We start from the raw sequence: 27,952 nt of genomic DNA, 5'->3' as shown, positions 1-27,952 counted from the left end.
CTAATTTCTACGCCTTCGCCTTTCCTCTACAACTACAATCACACTCTCTAGGGGGAAAAAAAAATGGCATCTTCATCGTCTGCTTCTTCATCTGGAGTTACAGAGAGAAGGGGTATTCCGGCGGCCGCTTTTGTGGAAGATGTCCAGACTTATCTCACTCAATCAGGTCTCGATGTCAATTCTTCCCTCGCTTTCCTCCAAGAAAGGTCTGCCCTTTCTCTCTCTCTCTCTCTCTCTCTCTGTATGTATATATATATATATATATATATATGTATCTATATTAACATACATATGAGAGATGGGTTCAATAGATATTATCCTTTGAAAAACCCAGATCAAAATATATGTGGGATTTGTGAGAGGTTTTACTGTTGAAATTTGCTCTGATTTACTAGAAGATGCCTGATATATTTTTCCTATTCTTTCATAATTTTGTGGAGTGATTGTTGCTTTATATTTATGTAATCACAACTTTTGGGTGCATTGTTACATCAGAATTGTTCATGTTAATTCATTACACGATCATACTTACTGTCTTGGATAGTTCAATACATTCTTATGTTTGCTGCTCTTGTTTGCAAAACAAATAAACAATGACTTGCTCTTAGTGGCACTCATTCAATCAACAAATTATTCAATCACCAAATTATATGTACTTGTGCTCTTTATATATATTACTTCCACTCTTAATTTGATGCTGTAATTGTCTCAATGCTAATCTTCGGTGTGTGGTAAGCCAACAAGAAGTTTGTCGATGATCTTTGACTTTGGGTTGAACTTAGGCTTCATTTGGAATTGGGGAACTAGAAACGAAATGTGGAAAACCAGTTGCTTGTCTAGTTCGATCAGGTGATCTTGTTTCATGTTGTTTTTCTTTTTCAATGGTTTTCCCTTGATGTGTTTCTTGTACACTTTGTTTATATTTATAAAATTTTCCACTTTATCCAGGAATAAAAAACAGTGAGGAGAAAAAGAGAGTTCTTTTTTTTCTTTTTCTTTTTAATAACTTTGATGGCACCCTGTATAGAGACAATTTAAACTTATGGGAAAAGGTTGTAAAAGAATTTCATAAATGAATTCCTTGCTGTTCTTTTCCTATTCCATTCCATTTCTCTTCCCCTTTCCTTTTCGTTTCTCATTGTTTTTGAGAACCAAACAGATCTCTAGATTATATTTTATTATTGATTTTATTTGTGGCATTTTATGAATGCGTAAAGGATGATATCATATTGAAGTGTTCCAGATCTTAAATCTCCGTATGATTGGAGACTTGGAGTTGTCATTCTGAATATATAAAATTATTTGGGTTAAATCCATATCTTTAAATCCAAAATTAAACAGTCTACCTTTTGAATATTCGTCTTTCATCCCATCTAATACAACTTAACTGGGTCTTTAAATTAATATGTTTTGTGTGACTAAGAGTAGTATATAAGATGTTTATGATATAGCACTTGAACTATTTTTTTTTTTTTTTAACTATTTGTTAGAATAATATTTTTATTGTTGGAAAATTCCGCTCTGAAGTTATGCTTTGAGTTCTAGGGTGTGAACAAAATGTTGTGTTGGATATGCCGGACACTTTGTCAAAGTTGGTTGTTAAAGCTGATATATGGAGAGGAAGCTACTTCAGAATATCCATACCAGAATGTTCCATGACATTCAATCACTATAGGCAAAGTCAAGAAGGACCTTAGAGACCTTAGAATTTCACTTATTTGAATATTAATCAAGGTTTTAAGATGGAAATTGAAAAACCTTGCACTCTAGAACTAGTTAGAACTTTCCCCGAATCAGTTGGAAGAGCACCTTGGATTTTGGAAATTGTTGTCCCGAATCAATTAGAACCAGATGGCCTTTTTGTAGGATTGGTTGGTCTATTTGTAGAACCAATTGGGCATGATTCTATTTGAAAAATCATTTTGGCAGACTGATCTAGAATTGGTTATGCCAAAACTGGAACTGTTTGAATGGCTTTTTGGAGTAAGTGGTTATCAGTCCAAAATACCATTGAAGCAGTTGGGGGAATTTTAAAAACAGGTTCTATGCTTCGCTGAAAGTCGATTTTGATAAGGATTTCAATTCCTTTTGGAACTTTAAATGATATTACACTTTTGGCCTATAAATAAATGTCTTCTAGGATATTTGATAGAGATAATTGCAGGAATCCTGTTGGAAAAACCTAGAGATTAAAATCCTAGCTTTTATTTGTTAGCTTTCTTCTTTCGCCAGTAGGAATTTGAAATAGATACCTATGAATACTGTGATTGTGTTGAGAGCACAGAGCTTCACTAATATTGATCTACATTTATATGATATTGATCACTAATATAAATGATCATTATGAAGGGAGCAGATTGTTTGCAGAGCAATCATGTTCTACATCAGAAGCCCGTTTGCGAGATCGTAGGAGTGAGTCTGAAGTCTGCAGCAACTAGACTCGATGTCCAAGTTGGTTACCAGGATTAAAAGCCTGAAATGGTTAGCATTTAGGTCTTGGCAAAGTGGTGCAATTTTGCTTCGATACAGTGGATTGCTTTACTCTGAACTATGATATTGTGGTTTTGTGATTGGTGTGGATCTAATTATTAATTAGCTTGCTAATTTAATCAATCAGAAAAATTAAGCAAGAAGACTTATTCACTCCCTTTAGGTCTTTGGGAACGTCATAATGCACTAAATCAACTAACCACTTCTGCAGGATGCAACTCGCAATTGGTATCAGATTACACTAAATTAAGCAAGAAGTCCTATTCATTCCCCACTAGGTCTTTAGGAACTTCTGGTTACAGTTACACTAAATTAACCTATCCCTCCCTTCCACACGGCACAACTCACAAAAATATAGCATGCATCCTTTGCTGTGACTTTGAGAATGTGGTGGTTATGATTGTTTGCTAATATGAAAATTCAGTACAACATTAGGTAGTCACACATTAATCAATATGACCATTGACTGGGATCTTTCAGAAGCCCTTTACATCTTAAAGCACAATACAAATAGGAATCATGAGCTAACTCCGGTCATTTATGACATGGCTTTGTTGAGTTGAATTACATAACAAAAAATTCTTAGTGATATTATATGCTATCATTACTAACTTACTATTAGAGGTGATGAGGTCACACCTTCACTTCAGTGGCATGCATCAGTACATCCTGCTATTTGGTGGTTGACGCTAATGACTTAGCTTTACCTTGTTGTTTATTGTTCTTTCATTTCCTAATTGCTATATCACAACTTATTAACTTTAATATACCTTACTTGTCAATATTTGACATTAGTCTTGTCAAAATTCTACATTGTTTTAACAAAATTTCTTCTTAATTAGATTCATTATCTTACTTTTATACTATTACCAGCTTTCAGTGTCAGACCATAATTTATCATGAAATAACAATTGAATAATGTATTGTCAATCTTTCCCACTTTAACAGCACCATCTTTGATCTCCTGTATGCTTGTATATAAAAATCTATACATTAAAAATCTAGTATTACACTGTAGATTCCTTTAATTTCAAGAATGCTCCTTTGATATCTTGTATCAATCAACTCAGTTTGACTCCTAACTTACCCTCCCCCACCCCCACCCCAACCCCAACCCCAACCCCAACCCCAAAAAACATGCATTTGGATCCTTGTACTGGTTATGCTAATATAAGAAATACAAGATAGAAGGAATATAAGAAAAATATGTAAAGGCTTGAATGGGGCTTAAACATTCGTTCACAACTCTAGTATATATATACTAAAAAGAGCATATGTTAATATTACAAGAAAGGAAACTGAATAAAATCATTGCATATTCTATGCCTAGACATATGTGTAAATAAAGTAAAATCCCACGATTCTATCCTATCTTGGTAAGTTGCATCCATGACTCTAGCCTATCATATCTCAACTAACACTCCCCCTCAAGTTGGTGCGTGGATATTTAGGATGCCCAGCATAGACAATGCGTCCTCAAACACGGTCTTTATAATTATATAGCCAACAACTAGTTTGGTTGCATTAAATTGACTAGCCAAGACATATCCATGGCGTTTTCTCCAAACCACCGTGAATTTGTCTTATCTGATTCAGTTGGTCTCTCCTCAGACCATAAATCATTAATAGTAGTCTCCTCAGATCATAAGCAACCAACCATGTCTCCTCAGACTATAAACAACCATTACTTACCCTCTCCCCGGACCATTTCCCTTCATACATATGTTTGAAATATGTAGATGGAAGAATCAACAATGTCTCCTCAGACCATTCCCCTTCATACACATGTTTAAAATATATAAATGAAAGAATCAACAATGTCTCCTCAGATCCTTCCTCTTCGTACACGTGTTTAAAATATGTAGATGGAAGAATCACTACTATCTCCTCAGAACACAAGCCATCAACTATATCTTCTCAAACTATTCCTGAATGGATGGTGCCGAACTTGCAATGCCCTCGTTGCTGTCAGACCACCCTGACTCTGATACCAAGAAGAAATACAAGATGGAAGGAATATAAGAAAAAAATGTAAAGGCTTGAATGAGGCTTAAACAACTCATTCACAACTCTAGTATTTATATAGTAAAAAGAGCGCATGTTAATATTACAAGAAAAAAAAAACTGAATAAAATCATTGCATATTCTATGCCTAGACGTATGCGTAAATAAAGTCAAATCCCATGATTCTAGCCTATCATATCTCGGCTAATATTGTAACTTACATCCATGATTCTAGCCTATCGTATCTCGGCTAACACTAATATTGTGTCCACATCCTTTTTTTGGAAGCAAGTTTGGTTATTGATAAGCATGGATTCGTTCATTCTGGTTAATGTTTTAATGTTGTGTAATTTTTTATGGATGTGATAATGTCACTAGAATAAGAGTATTTTCTAACCATGTTTAATCGTGCAGCTTTTTTTTTTGGATAAGTTGTTTTATTATCCACCTAGTACTCGAGGCAGGCACCTTTATGTGGTCGCATGTCTTTTTTGCATTGCCTTCGATACCCACTAGCTAAATTCATCTATACTACATCACAATAATATTGATTCTAGGTTTTATTATACTTGCTCTCTCTTTGAAATAATATGACCGACTCTTTGAACATTTTAACGTAATAGTGTGATGGAATCTTTTGATGGAAAAGACAAAACATGTGTTTTCTTATGCCGTTATTACAACAAGGAAGTATGGCCCTAAATAAGGCTGTACACCTTAAGCAGAATTTGCTTAGGCAACCCCAAATAGCTTGACTAAAAGAAGAGCATTAACATGAAGGCTTTATGTGAACACATCATGCACAGATGTATTTTGTTTGGTGCATCCGAAGGATTTTTCCCAGAGTTTGTTGATTTTATCTTTCTGCTAGTTTTATGATATACTTGTTCCTCTGCTCTTCTGCAGAATTCAACAATACAGGTTGGTTGAGATGAAACTTCTGGCGCAGCAGAGGGATCTTCAGGTGTTTTTCTTAATTACATCCCTTCTCTGTACCCAATACAGTGTACATAGCGTTGCTTTTAAGTTTAGTTTTGCTAATTATTATTACCTTGGCAAGAAACTAAGATTTAACTAAATCCATTTTTTGAACTCCTAAGAAACTGGGTCTTGATTTGGGGCCGAAGATGAATGGAGTCCATGCAACATAAAAACCAAAAGTACAATAGATTAGCTTGTTCTTCTGTCTTGTTTATCTGTGGATGTAAATGCTGATCTTGCACCTAGAGAGGATAAAGGATGTCAGCCCCAACTCTTTGGAATTTTGACTCTCGGTCATGGTGATGCATGTAGTATTGCCCAAATATGAGCAATACAACACTTGTGTTCTGGAATCTTATCATCATAAATTATCTGCCAACAGAAAAGTATACGATATTACGTTACTTTGTACCAAGTCCCCTTGATAAAAATGCACTACATGCAGTTCTTTTAGCACATCTGAGAATCAAAATGGGCCAACACACAACTGGTGTTGGACTGTGGGTTCGTGCGTCACTTCAACAGTTGTCCAACAAAGTGCTTCAGTATACAAGTGTAGAAGGGTTTTTGGATATTTTTTCTCTCTCTCTATCTCTCTCTCTCTGGAGGAGAAATGCTTGTGTTGAACAAATTGATAGGCCAATCACATGAGTGCTGGGTTGCATGGAAACATGTTTGAATTTTAGCGACAGGCTTGAGCCTATTTTATGTCCTTTAGTTGCAATTTGTGAAATACATCTTTTCTTTTTGTCTATTTAGTTCAAGTTGCAGAAAAAATTGACTTGAATTGGTTCTTTCAAATTATGACCTTGTTAGAACCTCTACATCTGACGTGTCAGGGCTCCAGCAAAATGTTAGGGAACTTTAAGTGTGATAATCCTATTATAAAGTTGTGCCCTAAAATGTGTGTCTAGTTTTGTTTCAATCTTAACTCTGATTTCCCACTCTATAACAACTACTCATATGTTACATTATATGCCTTTGAAACTATTATATTTAGGCAGTTGAATTAATTGACCCTTAACCAAGTTTGTATATAAATATGGTATACTCTTAGTGACAAACATTATAATGTAAGTGGGAACTATTATGACCCTGCAACTGGCAATACCTTTGTTGACATACAATCCAAACTTATCAAAACAATTTTTATTTTAATTTATACTGTTTGTTCACATTTGTTAGAATTGTGACTCTCGGTTCTTGTTTCTTGTGGTTTGACAGGCAAAGATCCCCGACATTGAGAAGTGCTTAGATGTAGTTGCGACTTTGCAAGCTAAGAAGGTTACTGGTGAGGTTCGTTGTTGTAACTTTATGAATTCTTGTGAATATATCTTGTAGTTTGAGTAAACTAGTGCGTAACTGAACTATCAACTAATACTTGAAATTTAAATGGCAGTTCACTTATTCTTTTTGGGGGTGGGGGGCAAAGCTCATCAAATTTTGTTTAAATCTTTTTGCTTTGGATGCATATAATTTGGTTTAGAGACTAGCCTCTTGCTCACATCTACTAGGTCAAAACCTTGTACTCATGTATCTCACAAAGAATAATTTATGCCACTTAATGCTTGTGTAATACTATGTTACATAGATTTGGGTACTTATGTTGGGTATGGGTAAATGTCTGGGAATTGAGTTCATCAAATCCCCAAGTCTAAGGACCTATGTTACATGGACTCAGGTACGGATGTTGGACACGGGTATGTATCCATGTGTCGGACGTGTCAAATTTCCAAATAGAAGTACACACGGACACGGCTAAATATTCATTTTATTTATTATTTTATTTTATTTTTTAGAGTAAAGTAATGTTTTTATCTAATATAATGTTCAATATAGGTATTTAACTCATTTTAAAGTAATAATATAATGTAATTGAATGATTGAATATGCTTTTTAAGTACATGTCCAACCAAAAGTGTCGGACACATATCCCATACCCATGTTCGAGAGATATGTGTCCGACACGGCTACTTCACTACTTTTGAAGAGTCCATATAACAGAGCTAAGGACATGGGTAACATAATTTTTTTATTTATATGTAAATTGTATTCAACATAGGTACATAACTCGTTTAGAAGTAATTAATATAATAAAAGGAACAAAATAGAAGAATCTATATACAATTACATAATAATCTTGAGCAATGTGGGATAACCTTAAGTTCAAATAGTTCCTAGTTCCTTTTTTGGGTTTATCCTATAAGCAATGTGGGATAATAGTGAGGTGAGTAGGATGGCCTTTTGAGAATTTGGGCAAGCAATGCATATACTTAAAATTTATCCAGTGTCAATTAATGGCTTCCTGTAAATGGTAATTTTAGGCGATTTTGATTTAGGACACACTTATCGAGGATATATTTATATATACATATATTATGTCATGAAGAAGACGTTTTTGGATGTAGGGAGCCTGCCAATATTGGAGTTGAAGGGAGATGTGGTGCGAACGTCCACGACAAAGGGTTTTTTCTTTGGGTGGATGAGCAGAGCACGATCCTCCGTGAAACGACCCTTCAATCTTGCCTTGTTGGGAGATTAGATAGAGATGTGCGCAGTTTGGAAGGAATTGAGGAATGGGCTTCAAAGATTTGGCAAATTTCGTGTGGGGTTAGGGTTTTTAATCTACCAGATGGGTTATTGCTGTTTCGATTTCCATCGGAGAAGGAAGCTCAGAGGGTGCTAAGATGGGGGAAAAAATCTTGGGGTGATGCACATCTCTTAATTGATTTGTGGTGTTACAGAGTTGGGTGTTTGGGGATGAGGAAAATGATGAGGCAAAGAAGGATAGCGCTGTTTGGCCTTCCGCTCCATCTTTGGTGCTAAAAGCTTTTTGAATCTATAGGGGATTTATGTGGTGGATTTAGGGAGGTCGAGGTCTCTGAGAGCGAGACAGAAAGGATAGTCATCACGGTGGACGACGACGGGGTCATCCTGGAGTTCGTGATCGTTGAAGACAAGGCTTGGGCTTTCAAGATCTCAGTGATGGAGGAGATCGCTCCTTCTGTGGTGGCAAGACCCATGGTATCCTTGAATTTTGAGAAGAAAGGACGTGTGTCTCGCAGTTCCGAGGCTGGTTCAGTCTGTTCGGCGAGTTTAGTTAGGTTGGAGAAAGATGGATGGCAGCAAGGTCAGGGACGAGGTGACCTATACGTGCGGAAGGCGAGTGGGGAAGTGGTGGAATGGAGGCGCCCACGTGAAGGGGATAGGGTTTCGAAGATTACGGATGAGGTTTTGGATGGGGTTGGGCCGGTGGAACCTGGGCCGCTTAATGGGCTGCGTAATAGGTAAGTTGGTTCTTATGCTCAGAATGTGCAGACTAGGCGCAAGTCCAATGATGGGTATGGGCCTAATAACTTGGTCCAGCAGAAGAGAGATAGGGTTATGTATTTGGCCCTAATAAGAGCCTATGCATTAGAGTCTTGGGCTTGTGTTCGAAGGAAAAGGAGATGAGATCCAGAGTGAATGGGTTGGGGCAAGCCCAGGTGTGGAATTTTGCATCGGCCCTTGGTGAAGATAATAAACATTGGTTACGATTGGAGAAAGAGAATTGGGTTAGAGCCAGTTCTTATAGCCGTCGCAAGAGGAAAAGGTTTCGGCATGGGAGTTGCTGTGTGCAGATGGTGTCGGACAATCGATTTCGGTCTTTGCAATCCACTTCTTCTGATGATGCTGACCTCACAGCCAGAGATGGTAGGCGTTGGTCACGAAAGGAGAAACAGAAATGGGTTTGCCCAAAGGAAAGCCAACCTGGTATGTCTTTTTTCCCTAACTCTCGAAGCCTTCTTTTTGCTCCTTCTTCTTCTACTCCTCTTTGTAGGGTGTTGAGGAGGGAAATGGGGGAGGAGGTTGACCGAAAGTCGGAGAGAACTGGGGTGTTGTCGCCTGTGGTGGAAGTGGATTTAGAGGGGATTGGGTTGGATGCAAAGACAGAGGATGAGGTGGGACACTTGAGTAGTCACACACTTGATATTCTAATAAGTTCTTCTTCCAAGATGTTAAGGGAGAATGCATCAGTGATGGCAGCGTCGGTTGGTGTGGATGGAGTTACGGTTTGTGTGGGATGAGACTCAAAGTATCAGTTAAGTCAGGAGGCTACGTCAGCACTGGTGAAGGAATTGAGGATATATAAAGGGTTGAAGGGATTGAACCGTTTGAAAGATTTTGGCTCAAAAGGGGATGACTTTAAAGGGGATTTTGGTTCACCTTCGGCTTTCAACGGGATTGAGGTTTCGGCTGATGAAGGTCGTGACAGATTGGGGGGGAGGGGACAATAATAGGAATGCTATGGAGATGGTTCCATGGGAGGATTCTACTAGTCTGGAGATGCAACCATCATGTCTATTACGGCCGGACGGGGGGAGGGATTTCTCTGCATTAGGTTGTGATGACAAAGGGGTGGAGTGGGTGAAGGATAACATTGATTCTGTGAGTGGTATGTTGGGACTTTCTTTTTAGCCAGATGAGGAGTAGGCTTGTTTGGTGATGCATTCAATTATGGAGGGAAAGAGTGTGGAGGATGTTTGAAGTTTGAACAGAACAGTTAAAAAGAAGATGAGGTTATCCCCGTGGAGAGGGGGAAGGGAGATCCGAGGCTTGATTTATGATATTAATTATGAGGGGAAGAATGGGACAGGTTGGGAGAGGAGCAGTGAGAGGGGAAGAGGGAGAAGGAGAGGGGAGGGGTCATTTATTGGTTTTTAATGAAGTGCCGCATTATGTTGTGGAATGTATGAGGGCTTAATGATTCAGACAAAAGAAAGGTGGTCAGATTGGCATTAAGGAAGTGGGGTGTTCATGTGGTATGTTTACAGGAGATGAAGATGGCGTCCATTTTGGATAGGGTGGTTAGGAGTTTGTGGGGTGGGAGGTTTAATGAATGGGAGGCGTTGGATGTTGTTGGGACATCTGGGGGTATTTTGGTGATGTGGGATAAAAGATGGGTGTCAAAAGCGGATGTGTGGCGAGGGAGATTCTCCATTTCATGCAGTTTTACTATGGAAGAGGATGGGTTCCATTAGGTCTTCTCTGGGAGGTGTTGGGATCTCTTAAGGCACAGTGGTGTCTTCTATGGTGTTTTGGGGTTGTGGGTGGGGGGGGGGGGGGGGGGGGGGGGGGGGGGTGGGAGTATTTTAATGTGGTTAGATCCCCTTTGGAGAGATCGACAGGAGGGAGATGGACTCAGGCTATGGTATAGTTTTCAGAATTCATTGGTGGTCATCATCTTTACGATTTGCCTTTGGAGGGTGCTTCTTTTACATGGGTTAATGGCAAAGAGTCTCCTACCCTTTCATGTCTGGATAGATTTCTCATTTTAGGAGATTGGGAGGAGAAGTTTTCGGATGCAACTCAAGCAGCCTTGGCTAGACCGACATCGGATCATATTCCCTTGGTGTTGGATTGTGGTGGGTTAAGGTCTAGAATCACTCCTTTTCGTTTCGAAAACATGTGGCTTAGGGCGGAGAATTTCCAAGGGTGTGTGAGGTCTTGGTGGGAAGGTAGTATGGTGTCTGGGAATCCGAGCTTTATTCTTGCTAGAAAGCTTGGGGTGTTGAAGAAGGAGATGAAAAGGTGGAATAAGGAGATTTTTGGGACTCTCAAGTGGAGGAAGAGTAGGGCATTGGCGGAGATTGTAGAGATTGATCGCCGGGAAGGCATGGGTGGCATTGATGATGAGCAGAGAAGTAAGAGAGTGGCATGCCAGGCTGAGATTACTGTGTCGGAGGAGATTTCTTGGAGACAGAAATCCAGAGCATTATGGCTTAAAGAGGGGGACAGGAACACTAAGTTCTTCCATAGGTTGGCTAATGCTCATAGGTTGGGCAATCACATAGGGAGACTTACTGTGGATGGGGTGGTCTTAAGTAGGGAGGACGATGTTTGTAGGGGGATTGCCTTATTCTATCAGAAACTGTTTACGGAGCCTATTTCTATGAGACCCTGGCTGGATGGACTTAATTTTAATAGGATCTCTGAGGCAAACAGGGAGGGTCTGGAGATTCCGTTTTCTGAGGAGGAAGTGCTGAAGGCACTGAGAAATTGTAATGGGGATAAAGCTCTAGGTCTGGATGGTTTCACCATGAGGTTTCTTTTGGAGAGTTGGGCCGTGGTCAGGGGCGAGGTGATGGATACTTTTCATGCTTTTCATACTTAGGGGCAATCGCTGAATGCATCGTTTATAGCCCTCATTCTGAAGAAGGGTGGACCTATAGATGTGAAGGACTTTAGACCTATTAGTTTGTTGGGATGCATTTATAAACTAATAGCCAAAGTTCTTTCTTTAAGATTGAGGGTGGCCTTGGATGAGGTTATTTCCGAATCTCAGAATGCTGTCATAGGAGGGCGTCAAATTTTGGATTATGCCCTTATTGCTTGTGTGTGGATGATAGATTAAGGAGTGGGGTTCCAGGGGTTTTGTGGAGAAAGCTTATGATCATGTTAGTCGGAGTTTTTTTGCTATATCTGATGGCAAGGATGGGTTTTGGGGATAAATGGAGGAAATGGATTGAGTTATGCATTTCTTCATCGAGATTCTCGGTGTTGGTGAATGGGGTTTCGATTGGTTTCTTTGGTAGCTCACAAGGTTTGCATCAGGGAGATCCATTGTCCCCACTTTTGCTCATCATTGTGATGGAGGGGCTTAGTAGATTGATGGGCTGTGGAGGTGGGCCTGGCCATCCTCTGTCTTCGCTGGCACGCTAGGATCGCTTCGAAGGCCTTTCTTTTAACCAACCCCATCCATGATGCTTGTTCTGAGGCGCTTCATCAGGGGTTTTAGAGTGGGAAGAGATGATATGCATTAGTTGGAGATTTCCCACCTTTTATTTGCGGATGATACTCTTGTTTTTTACGAGGCTGAGGTGTCTCAGATGAGATATTTGAGGTCGGTTTCGATCTATTTTCAGGCAATCTCGGGTTTGAAAGTGAATGTTGGGAAGAGCGCTTTAATTCCAGTGGGAGAGGTTCTGGAGATTTAGAAATTAGCTTCTGTTCTTGGTTGTGTAGATGTTTGGGATCTGGTGGCAGAGAGGGTGGAGAGGAGGCTTGCGGGGTGGAAGAAGCAATATTTATCAAAAGGTGGGAGGGTTACCTTGTTGAAAAGCACTTTGTCGAGCATTCCTACATTTTTTTTATCCCTTTTCCAGATTCCGTCCTCGATTGCTGCTTGTATTGAAAGACTTCAGAGGAACTTCTTATGGGGAGGTTTTGGGGATGAGTTTAAGTATCATCTGGTTTGTTGGGAGCAGGTGTGTAAGCCTGTTAAGTTCGGAGGAATGGGATTAGGCAACTGCTGCCTTTTAACAGGGCCCTGTTAGGTAAGTGGCTGTGGAGGTTTGGTATTGAGCGGGATAGATTGTTGAAGAGGGATCAGATTCAGAGTTCATGATGGTATGGAGATTTGGTTTTGGGACGAAGTGTGGTGTGGAGATTGCACTTTAGCATGTTCTTTCCCTAGACTTTTTAGGATTGCGGCTAATAGGCATGCCTCGGTGGCTGACTACTATCGCCTGGATAGCGGGAGACCGGTTTGGGACGTGCTCTTTTAGCGATCTTTTCAGGATTGGGAGATGGATGATGTTTTTGGTTTTTTAGAGTTATTGTATAGCCAGGTGATCCGTGGAGGAGGTAGGGATTCTCTTGTTTGGATTCTTTCTTCTAGGGGAATGTTTAGCGTGAGATCTTTTTTCGGATGCCTTTTGGACTCAGCTAGGGTGGTATTCCCTTGGAAGACAGTGTGGCGAACTAAGGCGCCATTGAAAGTGGCTTTCTTTGCTTGGACGGTCGTGTGGGGTAAAATATTGACGTTGGATAATTTGAGAAGGAGAGGCATATCACGGTGAATTGGTGTTGCATGTGTAAGTATAATGGCGAGTCGGTTGACCATCTTCTTTTGCATTGTCCAGTGGCGGTTGAATGTTGGAATCTTTTGTTAGGTCTATTTGGAGTTTACTGGGTCATGCCTAGATCTACGAGAGGTCTGATGGACACCTAGAGAGGGGGTTGGGTGGGAGCACAGGCTTGAGAGTTTTGGAGGATGGCGCCACAGTGTCTTTGATGGTGTCTGTGGAGGGAGCGGAATAAAAGATCCTTTGAAAGAGAAGAATCTTCGGTCATTGTTTTGAAATCTTCTGTTATTAGCTCTCTCCTTTTTTGGGGTTCGGGTAGACTTTGTTCTCTGCTGAGGAGACTGTTGAGTTTTTGGCTTCCCTGGGGCCTAAGGGTACCCAGGTTTTTGTGGTCTTGTAGGGACGTGTTCCCCTTTTGAATGCTTTTAATGAATTGCTTATTTATCAAAAAAAAGTTTGATAGGTATGTGCACTCAGACATGTCGGACACATATCCTGCACACATGATTATTGTCTGTCCAACATGGGCGCTTCACGACTTTCTGAAGTGTTCATATACCATATGTGCAATGGATAATACATTATTTGTTCTCACCTTACAAAATACCCTTTATTATAAAATAGACTAATGTGTAACATGTGAGGGCATTATTAGGCCAGAAAAGGGGGTAGATTGTCATGTTGGAAAAGAAATCTTATGATGTCAAGTGTTGATGCATTGACTGTTAGCTTGCAAGCTCAAGTTGTATATCCCAATCCTCTATTAGGGAAAGGTACATGATTCAAGTCATGCTTGAGATGGGATTGGTGGTTGTGTGGATGAAGGATGGAGGACCAGTCCCCATCTATATGTCTCAGACTCTACTGTTTCCCTTCACCTATCCTTGTCGACATGACATAATATCACTACGGTTATAAGATATTTGTCTGACACAAGAACTAAGATTGGACGAACCCTATTTATATAAGTATATAAAGTTTTACCTTTGGAGACAGTTTCCCGTCATCACGTCACTAAAATGAAGCCTTAAATATTATGTTCAACATGGAACCTACAATTAACTCAGACTTTAGAATGTGTATTTGGGAATTGGGGCTGACTTCTCCTCCGTTCAATTCATCTCTATCTATAGCAATGTGTTCTGTTGTAGGCCTGTACCCTTGGTCAATTGAACGGAGGAGAAGCCAGCCCCAATTCCCAAAACAAAATGCACGGCTATTGAAGAAGGCATACCCTCATAATACAATTGAGAACGACCATTTCCAGTACTCAGACTAGATGAAAAAACATATGAAAAATAGCAGCTAAACTCCTAGCGACACTCAAACAAAGATAAAAGTATACAGGCAATTAACACCTCAATTCCTCGCTAGGGGGTCGATAAGATGCACCTCATGACATTTTTTTTTTTTTGATAAGTAAGATGCACCTCATGACATTGATGCGGGAGTAGTCATTTTGCCAGTCCTCCTCATCTTCCTCTTCAGAACCTGGGGTCAACTACCTGGTCAACATCCCCCTCGATGGTAGGTTCCTCTGTCTCATTGCCTTAGGTCAATGTACGATATGGACAATGAGAAGAAATATGACCCTACCATGGCAATTAAAACACTCAATGGCTGAACCACTATGACGGAAGCTCGAGGCTGCAACTTCCGTACCCTTGGAAGTGCTAACTCGTGGACTTGGATTGTTGCTACTTCGAGAGGTATGGAAAGCTCTTCAAATTGAGCTAGGTAATTAGAGACACTAGAAGACATTTCTCGCAAATTCATCTATTGATCAAACAATTGTCTTGTAGTTGAAAGATATTTTCTTTTTAACTTTTGCTTCATCCCTGCCCAAAAAGTAATATGCGGTTCTCCTAGACCAATAAGGTTTCTCGTAACTCCTTGCCAATAATGCTTTGCAGAACTAACTAACTTCATTTGGGCAAAGCGGACACGTTGGTTTTCCGAGGTCATACCAATCAAAATAGGCATCCATGTCAGCTAGCCAGTCCAAGAATGCATTGGGGTCTAATCTTTTCATCATAACTAGGGGCATCAACTTTGACTCTTTTTGTTATATCTCCAAAATCACTAGGACAATTTCTATGAGGGTCTTGATGGTGCCGATTACCCATATTCTGATACCTATCTTCTAGATTAGGTGGTCTTTGGTAATCATTCAGATCATTTCCTGGAGAGGACTCAACCTATCCTCTAGACTCACTGACAAATGTCTACGATCTGTTACCCGATGTGAGTGAACAACTAGAGATCCCTAATTATCGTTTTGGACTCTACTCTCTCTAAAAGTGAGGTTTTGACCCTGATGATTTTGAGGGACTCCAAGAGTGGTAAGTAAACCATGTTGGGTTTCAGGAAACTGTTGTTAACTATCACTATGACCACATGCAAAATTTGGAAAAACGCCAGTCACGTTCCATGGTTTGAACTCTTGTTACATTGCGGTTTGGGCCTCAGACAAATCTTGGATTGTCATAATAATGGTTTCAATGTGAATGGTAGGAGCATGCATTGGTTACAAGATGTTTTGCAGATATATGTGATTCAAATCGAATGGTAATCAGATTATATACTTTTGCAATACTCACATAAGAAACCAAAGTGCAAACAAAATAAATTATGTGAAGTTCATGCACCAAATTTTGAATGTTAATGGTTGACATAAAAAAAGTGGTGCTGAAATGGTAATGTAAAAATGAGAAACTCGTGGATTAAAAAAGAAATACAAGTTTTTTTTTTTTTTTTTTTTTTGGACAGGCACAAAAAGTTTCAGTTGTGGTCTCTTTCAAGTTTATGAACTCACCAACAGATAAAGAGATTAATCACAATATTTCAAAGGAGTAACGTACCCTTCTGAGTCCAATATTCCTTCTTTCTGTTTTTTTCTTCACTATGCTCTGGACTAAACCGACTGGCTTGTCTGAACTGCGCTAAATTTGGGCCTGCTGGATCAAGTTGATACTCCTTAAACTGGGTCAAACCTGATCTTCAATATAAGTTGTGTATCTCAATAAGAGTCGGGTTGGATCTTGTTATAAGATAAACCAAATCTGACCTTTCCAAATATCGAGCACGAAGTCCGTGCAAAAATCTTGGCTGAAGTACTGATGGCAAGGACTTGGATGACGCAGAGGGTGAGATCACCACATCGATGCAAGTCGCGATGATGACAACGAGGATCAGAAATTTTCAGCAACGATGAAGTGATGAACGATGGCAAGCTTTGGCGAAGAAATGAGGCTGTCCTACGATGATAGCTGATCGGTGACACGATGGCTTTGTGGTAGTGACTTGATTCCAGTGATGATGACTGTTGTACCATATTTGTATGAGTTATCACACGTTTACAGTTAGTATTGTATGAGTTGTCACACGTTTACAGTTAGTATTGTATGAGTTGTCACCTACCCCTGATTACCATATATATAGAATTACCATGCATAGGGTTTTCTTGTTCTCCACTCACCTACTCCCATAGCTTCTCCTATATAAACACCATTGTATTATTGTATTACTTAATAACATATATGTTTTCATATATTCTTTTTCTCTCTCTTTCAACATGGTATCAGAGTGGAAATCGATCCCTCTTTAATTTTTTTTTTAGTCTTATTCAGATTCCGATCTTGATTCCATCTCGGCTTTCTCTTATGCTACGTTTGGTGTGCAGGAATGGAATGGAATGCCCATTCCAACCATTCCTTTGTTTAGTATGGAATTTAAAGTGGGAATGGTCATTTCATTGGAATGAAAATCCATTCCTGAGAATGAAAATTCATTCCACAAGTAACTTTATAGAATGGCCATTCCATTTCCAAGTAATTTTTTTAAAAGAATCAACTTTCCAAAAAACCACCATTACCTCCCACCATAACCACCTATGCCTTTCACCACCAGCACCACTACCACTGTCTTCCACCACTACCACCGCCACCGACTTTTACCATTGCCCACCACTTTCCACCACTACCACCGCTGCCACCGCTTTTCACCACCGCTATCGCCACCGTTTGCCGTAACCACCGCCGCCGCCGCCTTACACCATTGCTATCGCCACCACCTTCCGCCATCACCTTCCACCACCACCACTGCCATTGCCTTTCACCACCTTCCACCACCATCGGCGCCATCATCTATCACCACTGCCACCACCTTCCACAACCACCACCGCCACCGCCTTTCACCACCGCCACCGCCTTTCACTACCGTCATCGCCTTCCACCACCTCCCATCACCACAATCGCCACCTCCACCGCCACCGCCATCGCCGCCGCTGCCACCGCTTTCCACCACCACCACCACCACCACCACAATCACACCACTATCTCCTTCCACCACAACCACCACACTACTACCACCGCCTTCTACCAACACCACCGCTGTCGCCACTTTCCACCATTGCCATCACCACCGTCTTCCAATACCACCACCTACACCACTATCGCTTTCCACCATCCACCACCGCCACTGCCATCATTTATTTTAAAAAAATTATTAGATAATGTCATTTTCTTAATTTAATTTATTTGTTAGTATGAGGGATATTTTGGAGAATTCAATTAGAAATTTATTCCATTCTAAATTTTAAATTGGTTTAACCAAACACTAAAATGGTTATTATCATTTTATTCCTACACATTTTATATTTACAGCCACACAATAGAATGAGAATGGCCATTCCATTCCCATTCTCATTTCATTATTCCCACTTGCATTCCATTTCATTCGTGCATACCAAACGTAGCATTAATCTTTTCTCGACGATCTCTCCTCGGTGATCTCAGTTCTAGTCTCAGCAATCTCTCTCAGATCCTTCCTATGCTCTCTCCTCGATAATTTCTCTCGGATTCATCTCGGCTAGAACTTGGTTCTCTTATCTCGGCTCCCTCTCGCTACTATATCTCATTTGTTCGGCAGCTCTTGTGATGGATACTAAGGAATCCCATCTTCTTTGGTCAATCACCAGCACCAAATTGGTGAAGCATGAGCGTGCAAATCTGCCCTCCTCCATCGCTACTATCGTTACTTCAGGTAATACGTGTCTCCATGCTTCATCTTCTACACCTTGGATCATTGATTTAGGGGCATTCGATTACATGACAGGTAACCCATTTCTTCTTTTTGATATTTCTCATGTTTTCTCATCATCGGTTGTTACTATAGCGAATGGTGCCAAATCACCTGTTCATAGAATTGGTACCTTCCGCACTTCGGGTCTCACTTTTTCATCAGATTTATATATCCCTCAATTTTCATTCAATTTATTGTCAGTTCACAAAATCATATCAGATTTACATTGCTCAATTACTTTTTCTCCTTCCCGTTGTGTCTTTCAGGATCTCAAGACGAAGAAGACGATTGGTGGGGGGTTTGAGAAGGATGGTCTTTACTACTTCCAGCCAACTACTGCTTTGACAGCTCTACATGCCACCTCCTCTTCAACTTACCAATGGCATTGCCGCCTCGAACATCGCTCTTTAAATAGTCTTCGAGCCTTGGTCCCTTCTTTAGTTGATTTTTCTAAGTTTAATTGTACTACTTGCGAACTTAGTAAACATCGTCGGGCTACTTTTAAGTCTCATTTTGATAAAAGTTTAAAACCTTTTGAGTGTACATTCGGATGTTTGGGAACCAGCTCGTACTGGTTTATTTGGTGCTCGTTATTTTGTGTCATTTATTAATTATTATTTACGTTTAACTTGGGTTTATATTCTTAAAGAAAGATCTTAAGTATTCTCTGTTTTTCAATCCTTTTATGCTGAAATTCAAAATCAGTTTGATGCAAAATTACTTGTTCTTAGAACTGACAATGCCCTTGAATATAAACTTAATGTTTTACAAAAGTTCCTTGAGTAGAGGGGCATTATCCATCAAACATCTTCTGTTAATACCCCTCAACAAAATGGAGTTGCTGAACAGAAGAATGATCCACTCCTAGCCATCGCTCGTGCCTTAATAATTCAAATGCATGTTCCAAAACATTTTTGGGCAGATGCAGTTCTAGTTGTTGCTTTTCTTTTAAACCGTATGCCTTTTAGGGTCCTTCAAGGAAAATCACCATTCCAAATGATGTTTTCTGACAAAAAACCTTTTTCCATTCCTCCAAAGGTGTTTGCGTGTGTCTGTTTTGTTCATAATCTAAGCACGGGACGAGACAAACTTGATCCTCGTGCTCACAAATGTATTTTCTAAGGTTATTCTCTCACTCAAAAGGGATATAAATGTTATAGTCCAACTTTTCGTAAACAATTTGTGTGTGCAGATGTAACTTTCTTTGAGGATATTCGTTATTATTCTCCGGAAGGCAGTCGTTTAGAGGACTCTGTTCTTCAAGAGTCTGTTCTTCAAGAGTCTGTTCTTCCAACTCCAGTTTTGATTCTGACATCCCACCAGCTCTTCGTGTCTATGGTCGTCGCCGGAAAAGAGTAGTTAATCATGTCCCAACGACTGAAGTAGTAAACCCAGCTTTGCCCCTTCCACCAGTCGCTTCAACGCCTAGAGATTCTTCTATCTCTTCGGACTCTGATCTTGATCAATCTATTGCTGTTCGGAAAGGTAAATGATCTTGTACCAATCACCCTATCTCTAATTTTGTATCGTATAATAAATTGTCCTCCTTTCAAGTTTTTTCTTTGTCATTATCCTTTATTACTCTTCCTAAGTCCTACAGGGAGGCACTTTCTCATACAGGGTGGAGGAAAGCTATGGAAGAAGAAATAAATGCTTTAAAATTGAATCATACTTGGGACCTTGTTCCTAAGCCTGCTGATACTCAGGTTGTTGGTTGTCGTTGGGTTTTTACTGTTAAACAGAAGCCTGATGGTATTGTTGACTGTTTCAAAGCTCAACTTTTTGCTAAAGGCTACACTCAAACTGATGGCCTTGATTATACCAAGACGTTCTCTCCTGTGGCCAAACTGAATTCTGTTCGTGTGATAATCTCTTTTGTAACTAATTTAGACTGGCCACTTCATCAACTTGATGTTAAAAATGCCTTTCTGCGTCCTTAATGAGACAGTCTATATGACTTAACCGCTTGGGTTTGAGTATAAGGGGGAGTGTGTGTCATCTTAAGAAGTCTATCTATGGCCTCAAACAGTCCCCTCGTGCATGATTTGATAAGTTCAGTAAAGCAGTGGTAGCTCATGGTATGACCAGAAGCCAAGTTGATCACTCTCTTTTTTAAGAAAACGAAACATGGTATTGTGATTCTTGTGGTGTGTGTAGATGATATTGTTATCATCGGTAGTGACAAAGATGGGATACAAGTTCTAATCCATCACTTAAGTTCTAGCTTCCTTACTAAGGATTTGGGCAAACTTCGGTATTTTCTAGGAATTGAGGTGGCTCGGTTGAAGCAAGGCATTAGTCTTTCTCCGCGGAAGTATACTCTTAATCTCTTATAGGATATTGGATATTGGATATCTTGGTTCGAAACCTGTAGTTACACCCATGGAGACTAACGTAAAACTTAAGGTGGATGATGGTGACCCACTCGATGATTCAGAGATGTATCGGAGACTTGTAGGTAAACTTATTTACCTCATAATTACTCGTCCAGACATCTCTTATGCAGTCAGTGTTGTGAGCCAGTTCATGACCAGTCCTCGGGTACCTCACATGGAGGCAATTGTGCGCATCTTGAAGTATCTTTAGGGTGCTCTGGGACATGGTCTGCTTTATCGATCTTTTGGACATCTTCGGATTGAGGTATATACAGATGCAGATTGGGCCGGTTCTCTTTCTGATCGACGGTTCACCGCGGGTTACTAAACCTTCATAGGAGGATATCTAATAACTTGGAGGAGTAAGAAACAATCAGTTGTGGCTCGTTCCAGTGCTGAAGCAGAATATCGTGCCATGGCACACACTGCCTATGAACTTACTTGGTTGAAAACTCTTTTACTTGAACTTGGAATTTCAGTCCAGTACCTAATTCCTCTCCATTGTGACAATCAGACAGCTATTCATATTGCTAGCAATCCAGTCTACCATGAGAGGACTAAACACATTTAAGTAGATTGCCATTTCATTCGATCTAAAGTTGACTTGAATGAGATTGTTACACCTTTTGTTCTTTCTGGTAGACAGCTGGCAGACATCTTCACTAAGGCGCTTCCCAAGAACTCTATTGATTCCATATGTAGCAAACTGGGAGTTATTGACATTTACTCTCCAGGTTGAGGGGGAGTGTTGTACAGTTGTATGAGTTGTCACATGTGTACAATTAGTATTGTATGAGTTGTCACCTACCCCTCATTACCATATATATATATAATTACCATGTATAGGGTTTTCTTGTTCTCCACTCACCTACTCTGGTAGCTTCTCCTATATAAACACCATTGTATTATTGTATTACTTACTCAATACCATATACGTTTTCATATACTCTCTTTCTCTCTCTCTCTCTTTCAACAATGACGAACAAGAAGATGTTTAGGGCTTGTTTGGTGGCAGACGGTGGAGGCTTTGATCGATGGTTTCTGGCTGGAACGTTATTGAATAGTAGGGTCTATTTGGCTGTGCACAAGCAGTGTTTGGATCATGGAAACTGTTGATGGGATTTATTTGTTGTTGGGTGAGAGTTTTGGTTGTTTTGGTTTAGTGACTAAGAAGTGGATACATGTGTTTGCTCCGATACCATCAGTTGTATAGTGACTTTGTGGATGATTGACTATAATAACTTGTTATTTTTGAGGAGGCCAATATTAAATTTTCAAGAAGTGCTTAATACTTACAAAGATATATATATATATATATATATATATGGTCTGTATACATATACTTTTTCGTAAAGTTTTGCGCCCCCCTAGCGCCTTCTATGTTCCGCCACTGCTCCACTATTGTCAAAAATAAAATGTTATATTTATATTTGTAGCTTAATATCATCTAAGCTTGTTAGATATGGCTTTCTCACCCTCCCTTAGTGGAGCTCCATCTCAAGCTCCTGTAATGTTGAGATCAGGTACTGTTCTGTCCTCGTACTTGTCTAGCCTCCCATGATTGTGTTGCGAGGGAGAGTATTCTGGTAGTTGATAGCCAACCAAAGATAGGTGGTCTCCAATAACAAGGTTCTAAGCCATCATATTTTTTTTCTAGTGTTTTCATGCCCTGTTACTTTGGTATTGTTTTGACATAGCTGTCAAAGTTGCAATAAAAACTTGAGTTCTATGTTACATGAACTCTTGTATTTCTTTTCATGTACCCATGTCGACATGACACAAATATGGGTATGGGCATGGGATATGTCCCATACGCGTTCCCAAGTCACACCATCCGATTCTCCAAAATGTTACGATAAAAGAAGTAGAAAAGAGCTTAATTTTGATAGCAGAGAAGAGTTTCCCGTTTAATATAAATTCTAATTGAGAATAACTTAAAGAACAATTGCATCATACATTAGGACACATTACATGTGTCTAAATGAATATAATGTGTCTACATACACATCCAATTTTTGGTCACATTTTGCCGTATCCTAAGATTTGAAAACCCGGAAGGTCCAAGACTAGACACACATCTGCATCTAGTGCGTGTGCCAGAGTACATGTAACATAGCTTAAATGACAATTGACAAGCTTAAAGACGGTGTAAGGGCAACCTCTATGTGCAAATATAATGATAAAAGTTTGGTCTGTCTCCAACTTTTCCCTTCCAGCATCCAACATGGGGTTGACCAACATTTGATAATGACATTCTTTTTATATCTCAATTTATGGTGCATGGAGTACAAGTCTTTTGGTCTTTCTCCAACTTTTCCCTTTTAGCATCCCACATAGGCTTGACTAACATTTGATAATGGCAAATTTTGTATTTATTTATCATCTTATTATCTCAATTTATAGTGCTTGGAGTAAGAAACTTGAATAATGTACTCTAATTTGTCATTGGCTATGGTGCGACCTGATGAAGAGGTTGCTGACATGGGGAAAGATTGGGTAGTTTGACAATATTGGAGTCACTAGTGAGCTGTTGGGATTCTCTTCAGAAGATAATGACGATTGGACATTATCTATCCTTTAAGCAATTGTGAAAGGGAGAGAGGTTGCAGCGACAAATGAAGTTATGAACACGAGGCCTTTATCGTTTTGGAAAGGGGCACAGGAGATAAAGAATCTTATTTCTGAAGTCAACTACAAAGGGAAAAGAGGAGTGGTGAAGGAAAGGGGAAGGACTAGGAGTAGAAGTCTTAGGAAGGGTGGAGGGGAGATAATTTTATCTGGCTTTAATGAAGCTACAAATCATAACATGGAATGTTCATGGTCTCAATTATCAGAACTAGAGAAGGGTGGTGAAGGTAGCTTTAAGGATGTGGTGTTCCTAGGTTGTTTGTTTATAAGAAACCAAGCTGGCATCCATTTCTGACGGGGTGGTTAGGAGTTTGTGGGGAGGAAGCTTTGTGGAATGGGAGGCCTTGAATGCTATAGGTACTTTAGGTGGGACTTTAGTCATGTAGGATAGCAGATGGATATCTCGAACGGACATGTGGATGGGGAGATTTTCTGTGTTTTGTATGTTTAAGATAGAAGAGGACAATTTCAGATGGGTTTTTACTAGAGTCTATGGACCAGTTGTTGATGATGAGAGACTTATCTTCTAGGAGGAGCTTAACCATATCCAAGGATTGTGGTCTCTCCCCTGGTGTTTGGGAGGGGATTTCAACTCTGTTAGGTCCCTGTCAGAGAGGTCTATAGGGGGAAGAAGGTTCTTGGAAATGGATCAATTTTCTGATTTTATTGATGAGTATCTTCTAGTTGACTTACCAATGGAAGGTGCAGCCTATACTTGGTCAAATGGTAGGGATCCAATCACTCTTTCAAGACTGGATAAATTCTTAATCTCTGGGGAGTGGGAAAAGAAATTCCCAGATGTCATTCAGGCGGTGTTAGCAAGGGTCACCTCTGATCATGTTTCTTTGGTCTTGGATTGTAGGGAGTTTGTGTTCTCGAAGAACCCCGTTTAGATTTGAGAATATGTGGTTGCGAGCGGAGGATTTCCAAGGGCAAGTCAGATCTTGGTGGGAGGGAGTCATTGTTTCAGGTTCGTCCAGTTTCACAATAACAAAGAAGTTAAGAGCTCTCAAATTTGCTCTTAGCAGTGGAACAAGGATGTTTTTGGGAATCTGGAATGGAGGAAGAACAGAGTCCTTGCTGATTTTTCCGAGATTGATCGTCTTGAGGAGACGGGAGGGGATGTGGAGTCTCTATGTTCTAGGAGAGTCTCCTGTCAGGCGGTTTTTGCTAAGATTGCTAGTATGGAGGAGATCTCGTGGCGACAAAAATCTCGGGCTCTTTGGCTAAAAGGAGGAGATCGGAACACAAAATTCTTCCACAGATTAGCTAACGCTCATAGGAGGAGTAATCATATCGGAAGAATTCGGGTGGAAGGTGTGAAGCTGTGGAGAGAGGAAGAGGTGCGTAACGGGATAGCTTCTTTTTATCAGAAGCTTTATACCGAGCCATTAGTTTTGAGACCCAAACTTGACGGTCTCCATTTTGATGCTATTTCTAAGCTGGATAGAGATATGATTGAGATTCCTTTTACTGAAGAAGAAGTTCTAAAGGCTTTATCAAGTTGTAATGGAGACAGCTCCGGGGCCTAATGGTTTTACCATGCGTTTTTTGATGGAAAGTTGGGCGATAGTAAGAAATGTGGTAATGGGTACTTTTCAGGAGTTTCATTCTTCTGGCGTCTTTGAGAAGTCGCTTAATGCTTCATTTATTGCCCTTATCCCTAAGAAAGGAGGCACTTCTGACATAAAAAATTTCCGTCCAATTAGTTTGGTGGGCTGTATTTACAAACTTATTGCTAAGGTGCTTGCTCTAAGGATGAGGGAAGTAATGGATGGGATTACTTCGGACTCCAAGAACGCCTTCGTTGGAGGACGACAAATTCTTGATTCAGTTCTTATTGCTGGCGAATGTGGATTCTAGATTGCGAAGTGGTGTTCCTGGAGTTTTATGCAAACTTGATATTGAGAAAGCATACGATCATTTGAACTGGAATTTCTTACTTTATTTGTTACAAAGAATGGGGTTTGGAAGTAAATGGAGGAAGTGGATTGAAACTTGTCTTTCGTCTGTCAAGTTTTCAATTCTTGTCAATGGTTCTCTCGCTGGTTTCTTTGGTTGCACCCGGGGTATAAGACAAGGTGATCCTTTGTTATCTTTCCTTTTTCTTGTTGTTATGGAGGGTTTAAGCAGACTTATGCGTAAGACAGAGGACCTTGGTTTTATTGAGGGATTCAGAGTGGGTAGAGATTTAGTCCATCAGATAGAGATTTCTTATTTACTTTTCGCAAACGATACCTTGGTTTTCTGTGATGCTGATGTGTCTCAACTTTGATTTTTGAGGTGTATCCTGACTTGTTTTCAGGCGGTTTTCGTGCTAAAGGTCAATGTGGCTAAGAGTGTGCTTGTCTCAGTAGGGAATGTTCAGGATATCTCTTCTTTAACTACAATTTTTGGATGCAAGGTGAGTTCTTTCCCTATTCCTTATTTGGGATTGCCCCTAGGGGTCTGTTTACGGTTAGTGGGGAGTTAGGATTCAGTGATTGATAGGTATGCGAAGAGATTGGCATGATGGAAAAAACAATACTTATCCAAAGGGGGTAAAGTTACTCTTATTAAGAGTACATTATCAAGCCTTCCCACTTATTTTATTTCTATGTTCCAAATCCCTTGTTCCGTTGCGCATAGGATTGAAAAAATTCAAAGGGATTTCCTATAGGGAGGAAGGGGCGATGAGCTCAAGTATCACCTTGTCAGATGAGAGCAAGTTTGCAAGTCTGTGAAACTGGGTGAACTTGGCATAAAACGATTAGTTCCTTTCAATCAAGCTCTCCTGGGTAAATGGTTATGGAGATATGGGAGGGAAAGACACCATCCTTAGCGCAGGTTAGTCTCTTGTCAGTTTGGGGAAGAGGATGGAGGCTGGTCTACATGTCCGGTTACCCTTGTGGGAGGAGTAGGGATGTGGAAGTCTAATTGGAAGGGTTGGGATGCCTTTTCTGCTCATATCAGATTCAAAGTTCGTGATGGACGTCGCGTTCGGTTTTGGGAAGATCTTTGGTGTGGTGATCAACCACTATTTCGTACATTTCCTAGATTATTCAGTATTGCAGTTGATAAACACGCCTACGTAGCTGACTGTTATCGTCTTGATAGCAGTGGGATTATGTGGGATGTGCACTTTCGTCTGGTTTCCCTTTTGGGTAATGCCACGATCTACTAAGGAATTGATTCATGAATGGAGAGGATGTCGTGTGAGAAGGGATGTACGCGATTTCTGGAGAATTGTCCCACATCGTGTATGGTGGTGCATCTAGAAGGAGAGAAATAGTAGAATGTTCGAAGAGAAAGAGTCATCTACGGCAATGGTGAAATTTCACATTCTTCGTTTTCTTTTCAATTATGTGAAGAGGAGCTCTTGTTCTTCTTCTAAAGATTTTATTATTTTTTTTGGATTCTTTGGGATCTTAGTCCCCATTCCATTTATGTATAAGGAACGTATTCTCCTTTTGAACGTCTTTTTTTATGTTATTATTACTTATCAAAAAAAAGTTTCTGGTATTAATTAAGGACCTTTCTTTTCTTTCTTTTTTTCCCTGTCATATCACTTAATACTACTTTTTTTGTGGTTACTATTTTGGTTGCAGGAGCTTATTGCTGATTTTGAAGTATCAGAAGGCATCTATTCACGGGCGCACATCGAGGATAGCAATTCGGTATGTTTATGGCTGGGAGCAAATGTCATGTTGGAGTATTCATGTGAAGAGGTACCCACTTGTGATCTAGATGTGTTTATGATAGCTTTTTATGAATGAACATGGAAGTTTTAAGTTCTTTGCAACTTCAAAATGCAGGCCACTGCTCTTCTACAAAAGAATTTGGAAAATGCTAAAGCCAGCTTAGAAGTTCTTGTTGCTGATCTACAATTCCTAAGGGATCAAGTGACGATTACGCAGGTACAGTTAGTATTTTACTCTCTTTTGGAGATTATAAAGGTTCAAGTTTGCTCTCAAACCACCAAGTGTGCTTTGGTCTTGTCAATTCATTGAAAGCAATTTTAATGTCTCAATTCATTTCGATGGAGCGTAAGACTTAGAGGCAATATATTTTCACATGTAGCAAGCCTTTTCACCTTATATGCATATATGATATATATATATATATAAAATATAAGCCCATCTGATTAGATTAGTTGATGGTGATAATTTTACTGTATGTGTGTTATTGGTCAGGTCACAGTTGCTCGTGTCTACAATTGGGATGTGCATCAACGCAAAATCCGACAAGCTGCTGCTTCCGAAGACTCGTGAGAGAAATCCGGCTACTCCCAAACAGTGTGGCAGTACCTGCTTTTCTACCCAAGAATATGGTTTGGATCTCTCTTATTTATTCCTTCAGGTGATGAGATTGTCTTTCCTTGGTTTCTTACCTTACTAGAGCTTTTAGTCGAAATTTTGATACACTGAAATAGATCTGTTGTATGATAAATATGTCATATTCATCTCAATAGCTTTGCTGCAATGATGAGACTGACTGGGCTTGAGCTTGAGCTGTAACAATATGATTGTCAAAATTTAATACAGTTTAGATTTATGATGTGCTTCA

At 39.9% G+C, this 27,952-nt stretch overlaps 1 protein-coding gene across 1 annotated transcript; it reads left to right on the top strand.

The window, feature by feature from the left end:
• LOC132289909 (prefoldin subunit 3-like) lies at positions 1 to 27,952 on the top strand. Its single transcript, XM_059790033.1, has 6 exons — positions 1 to 206; positions 5,401 to 5,458; positions 6,700 to 6,771; positions 26,995 to 27,114; positions 27,202 to 27,303; positions 27,580 to 27,952. Exons 1-6 carry the CDS (start codon positions 64 to 66, stop codon positions 27,655 to 27,657), a joined length of 573 nt encoding a protein of 190 aa, XP_059646016.1. The 5' UTR covers positions 1 to 63; the 3' UTR covers positions 27,658 to 27,952.

Source organism: Cornus florida, unplaced genomic scaffold (genome assembly GCF_030987335.1).
Source record: "Cornus florida cultivar Cherokee Brave unplaced genomic scaffold, ASM3098733v1 CherokeeBrave_3.0.0_Hap2_Chr01, whole genome shotgun sequence".
Taxonomy (NCBI): Eukaryota; Viridiplantae; Streptophyta; class Magnoliopsida; order Cornales; family Cornaceae; genus Cornus; species Cornus florida.
The sequence above is the reverse complement of the archived record's forward strand: the minus strand, read 5'-3'. Positions and strand labels throughout refer to the sequence as shown.

Coding starts and splice junctions, on each gene's coding strand:
- LOC132289909 (XM_059790033.1), top strand. CDS start 64: ATGGCATCTTCATCGTCTGCTTCTTCATCTGGAGTTACAGAGAGAAGG. Junction 27,115..27,201: donor TGGAGTATTCATGTGAAGAG/GTACCCACTTGT, acceptor TTCAAAATGCAG/GCCACTGCTCTTCTACAAAA. Junction 27,304..27,579: donor ATCAAGTGACGATTACGCAG/GTACAGTTAGTA, acceptor GTTATTGGTCAG/GTCACAGTTGCTCGTGTCTA.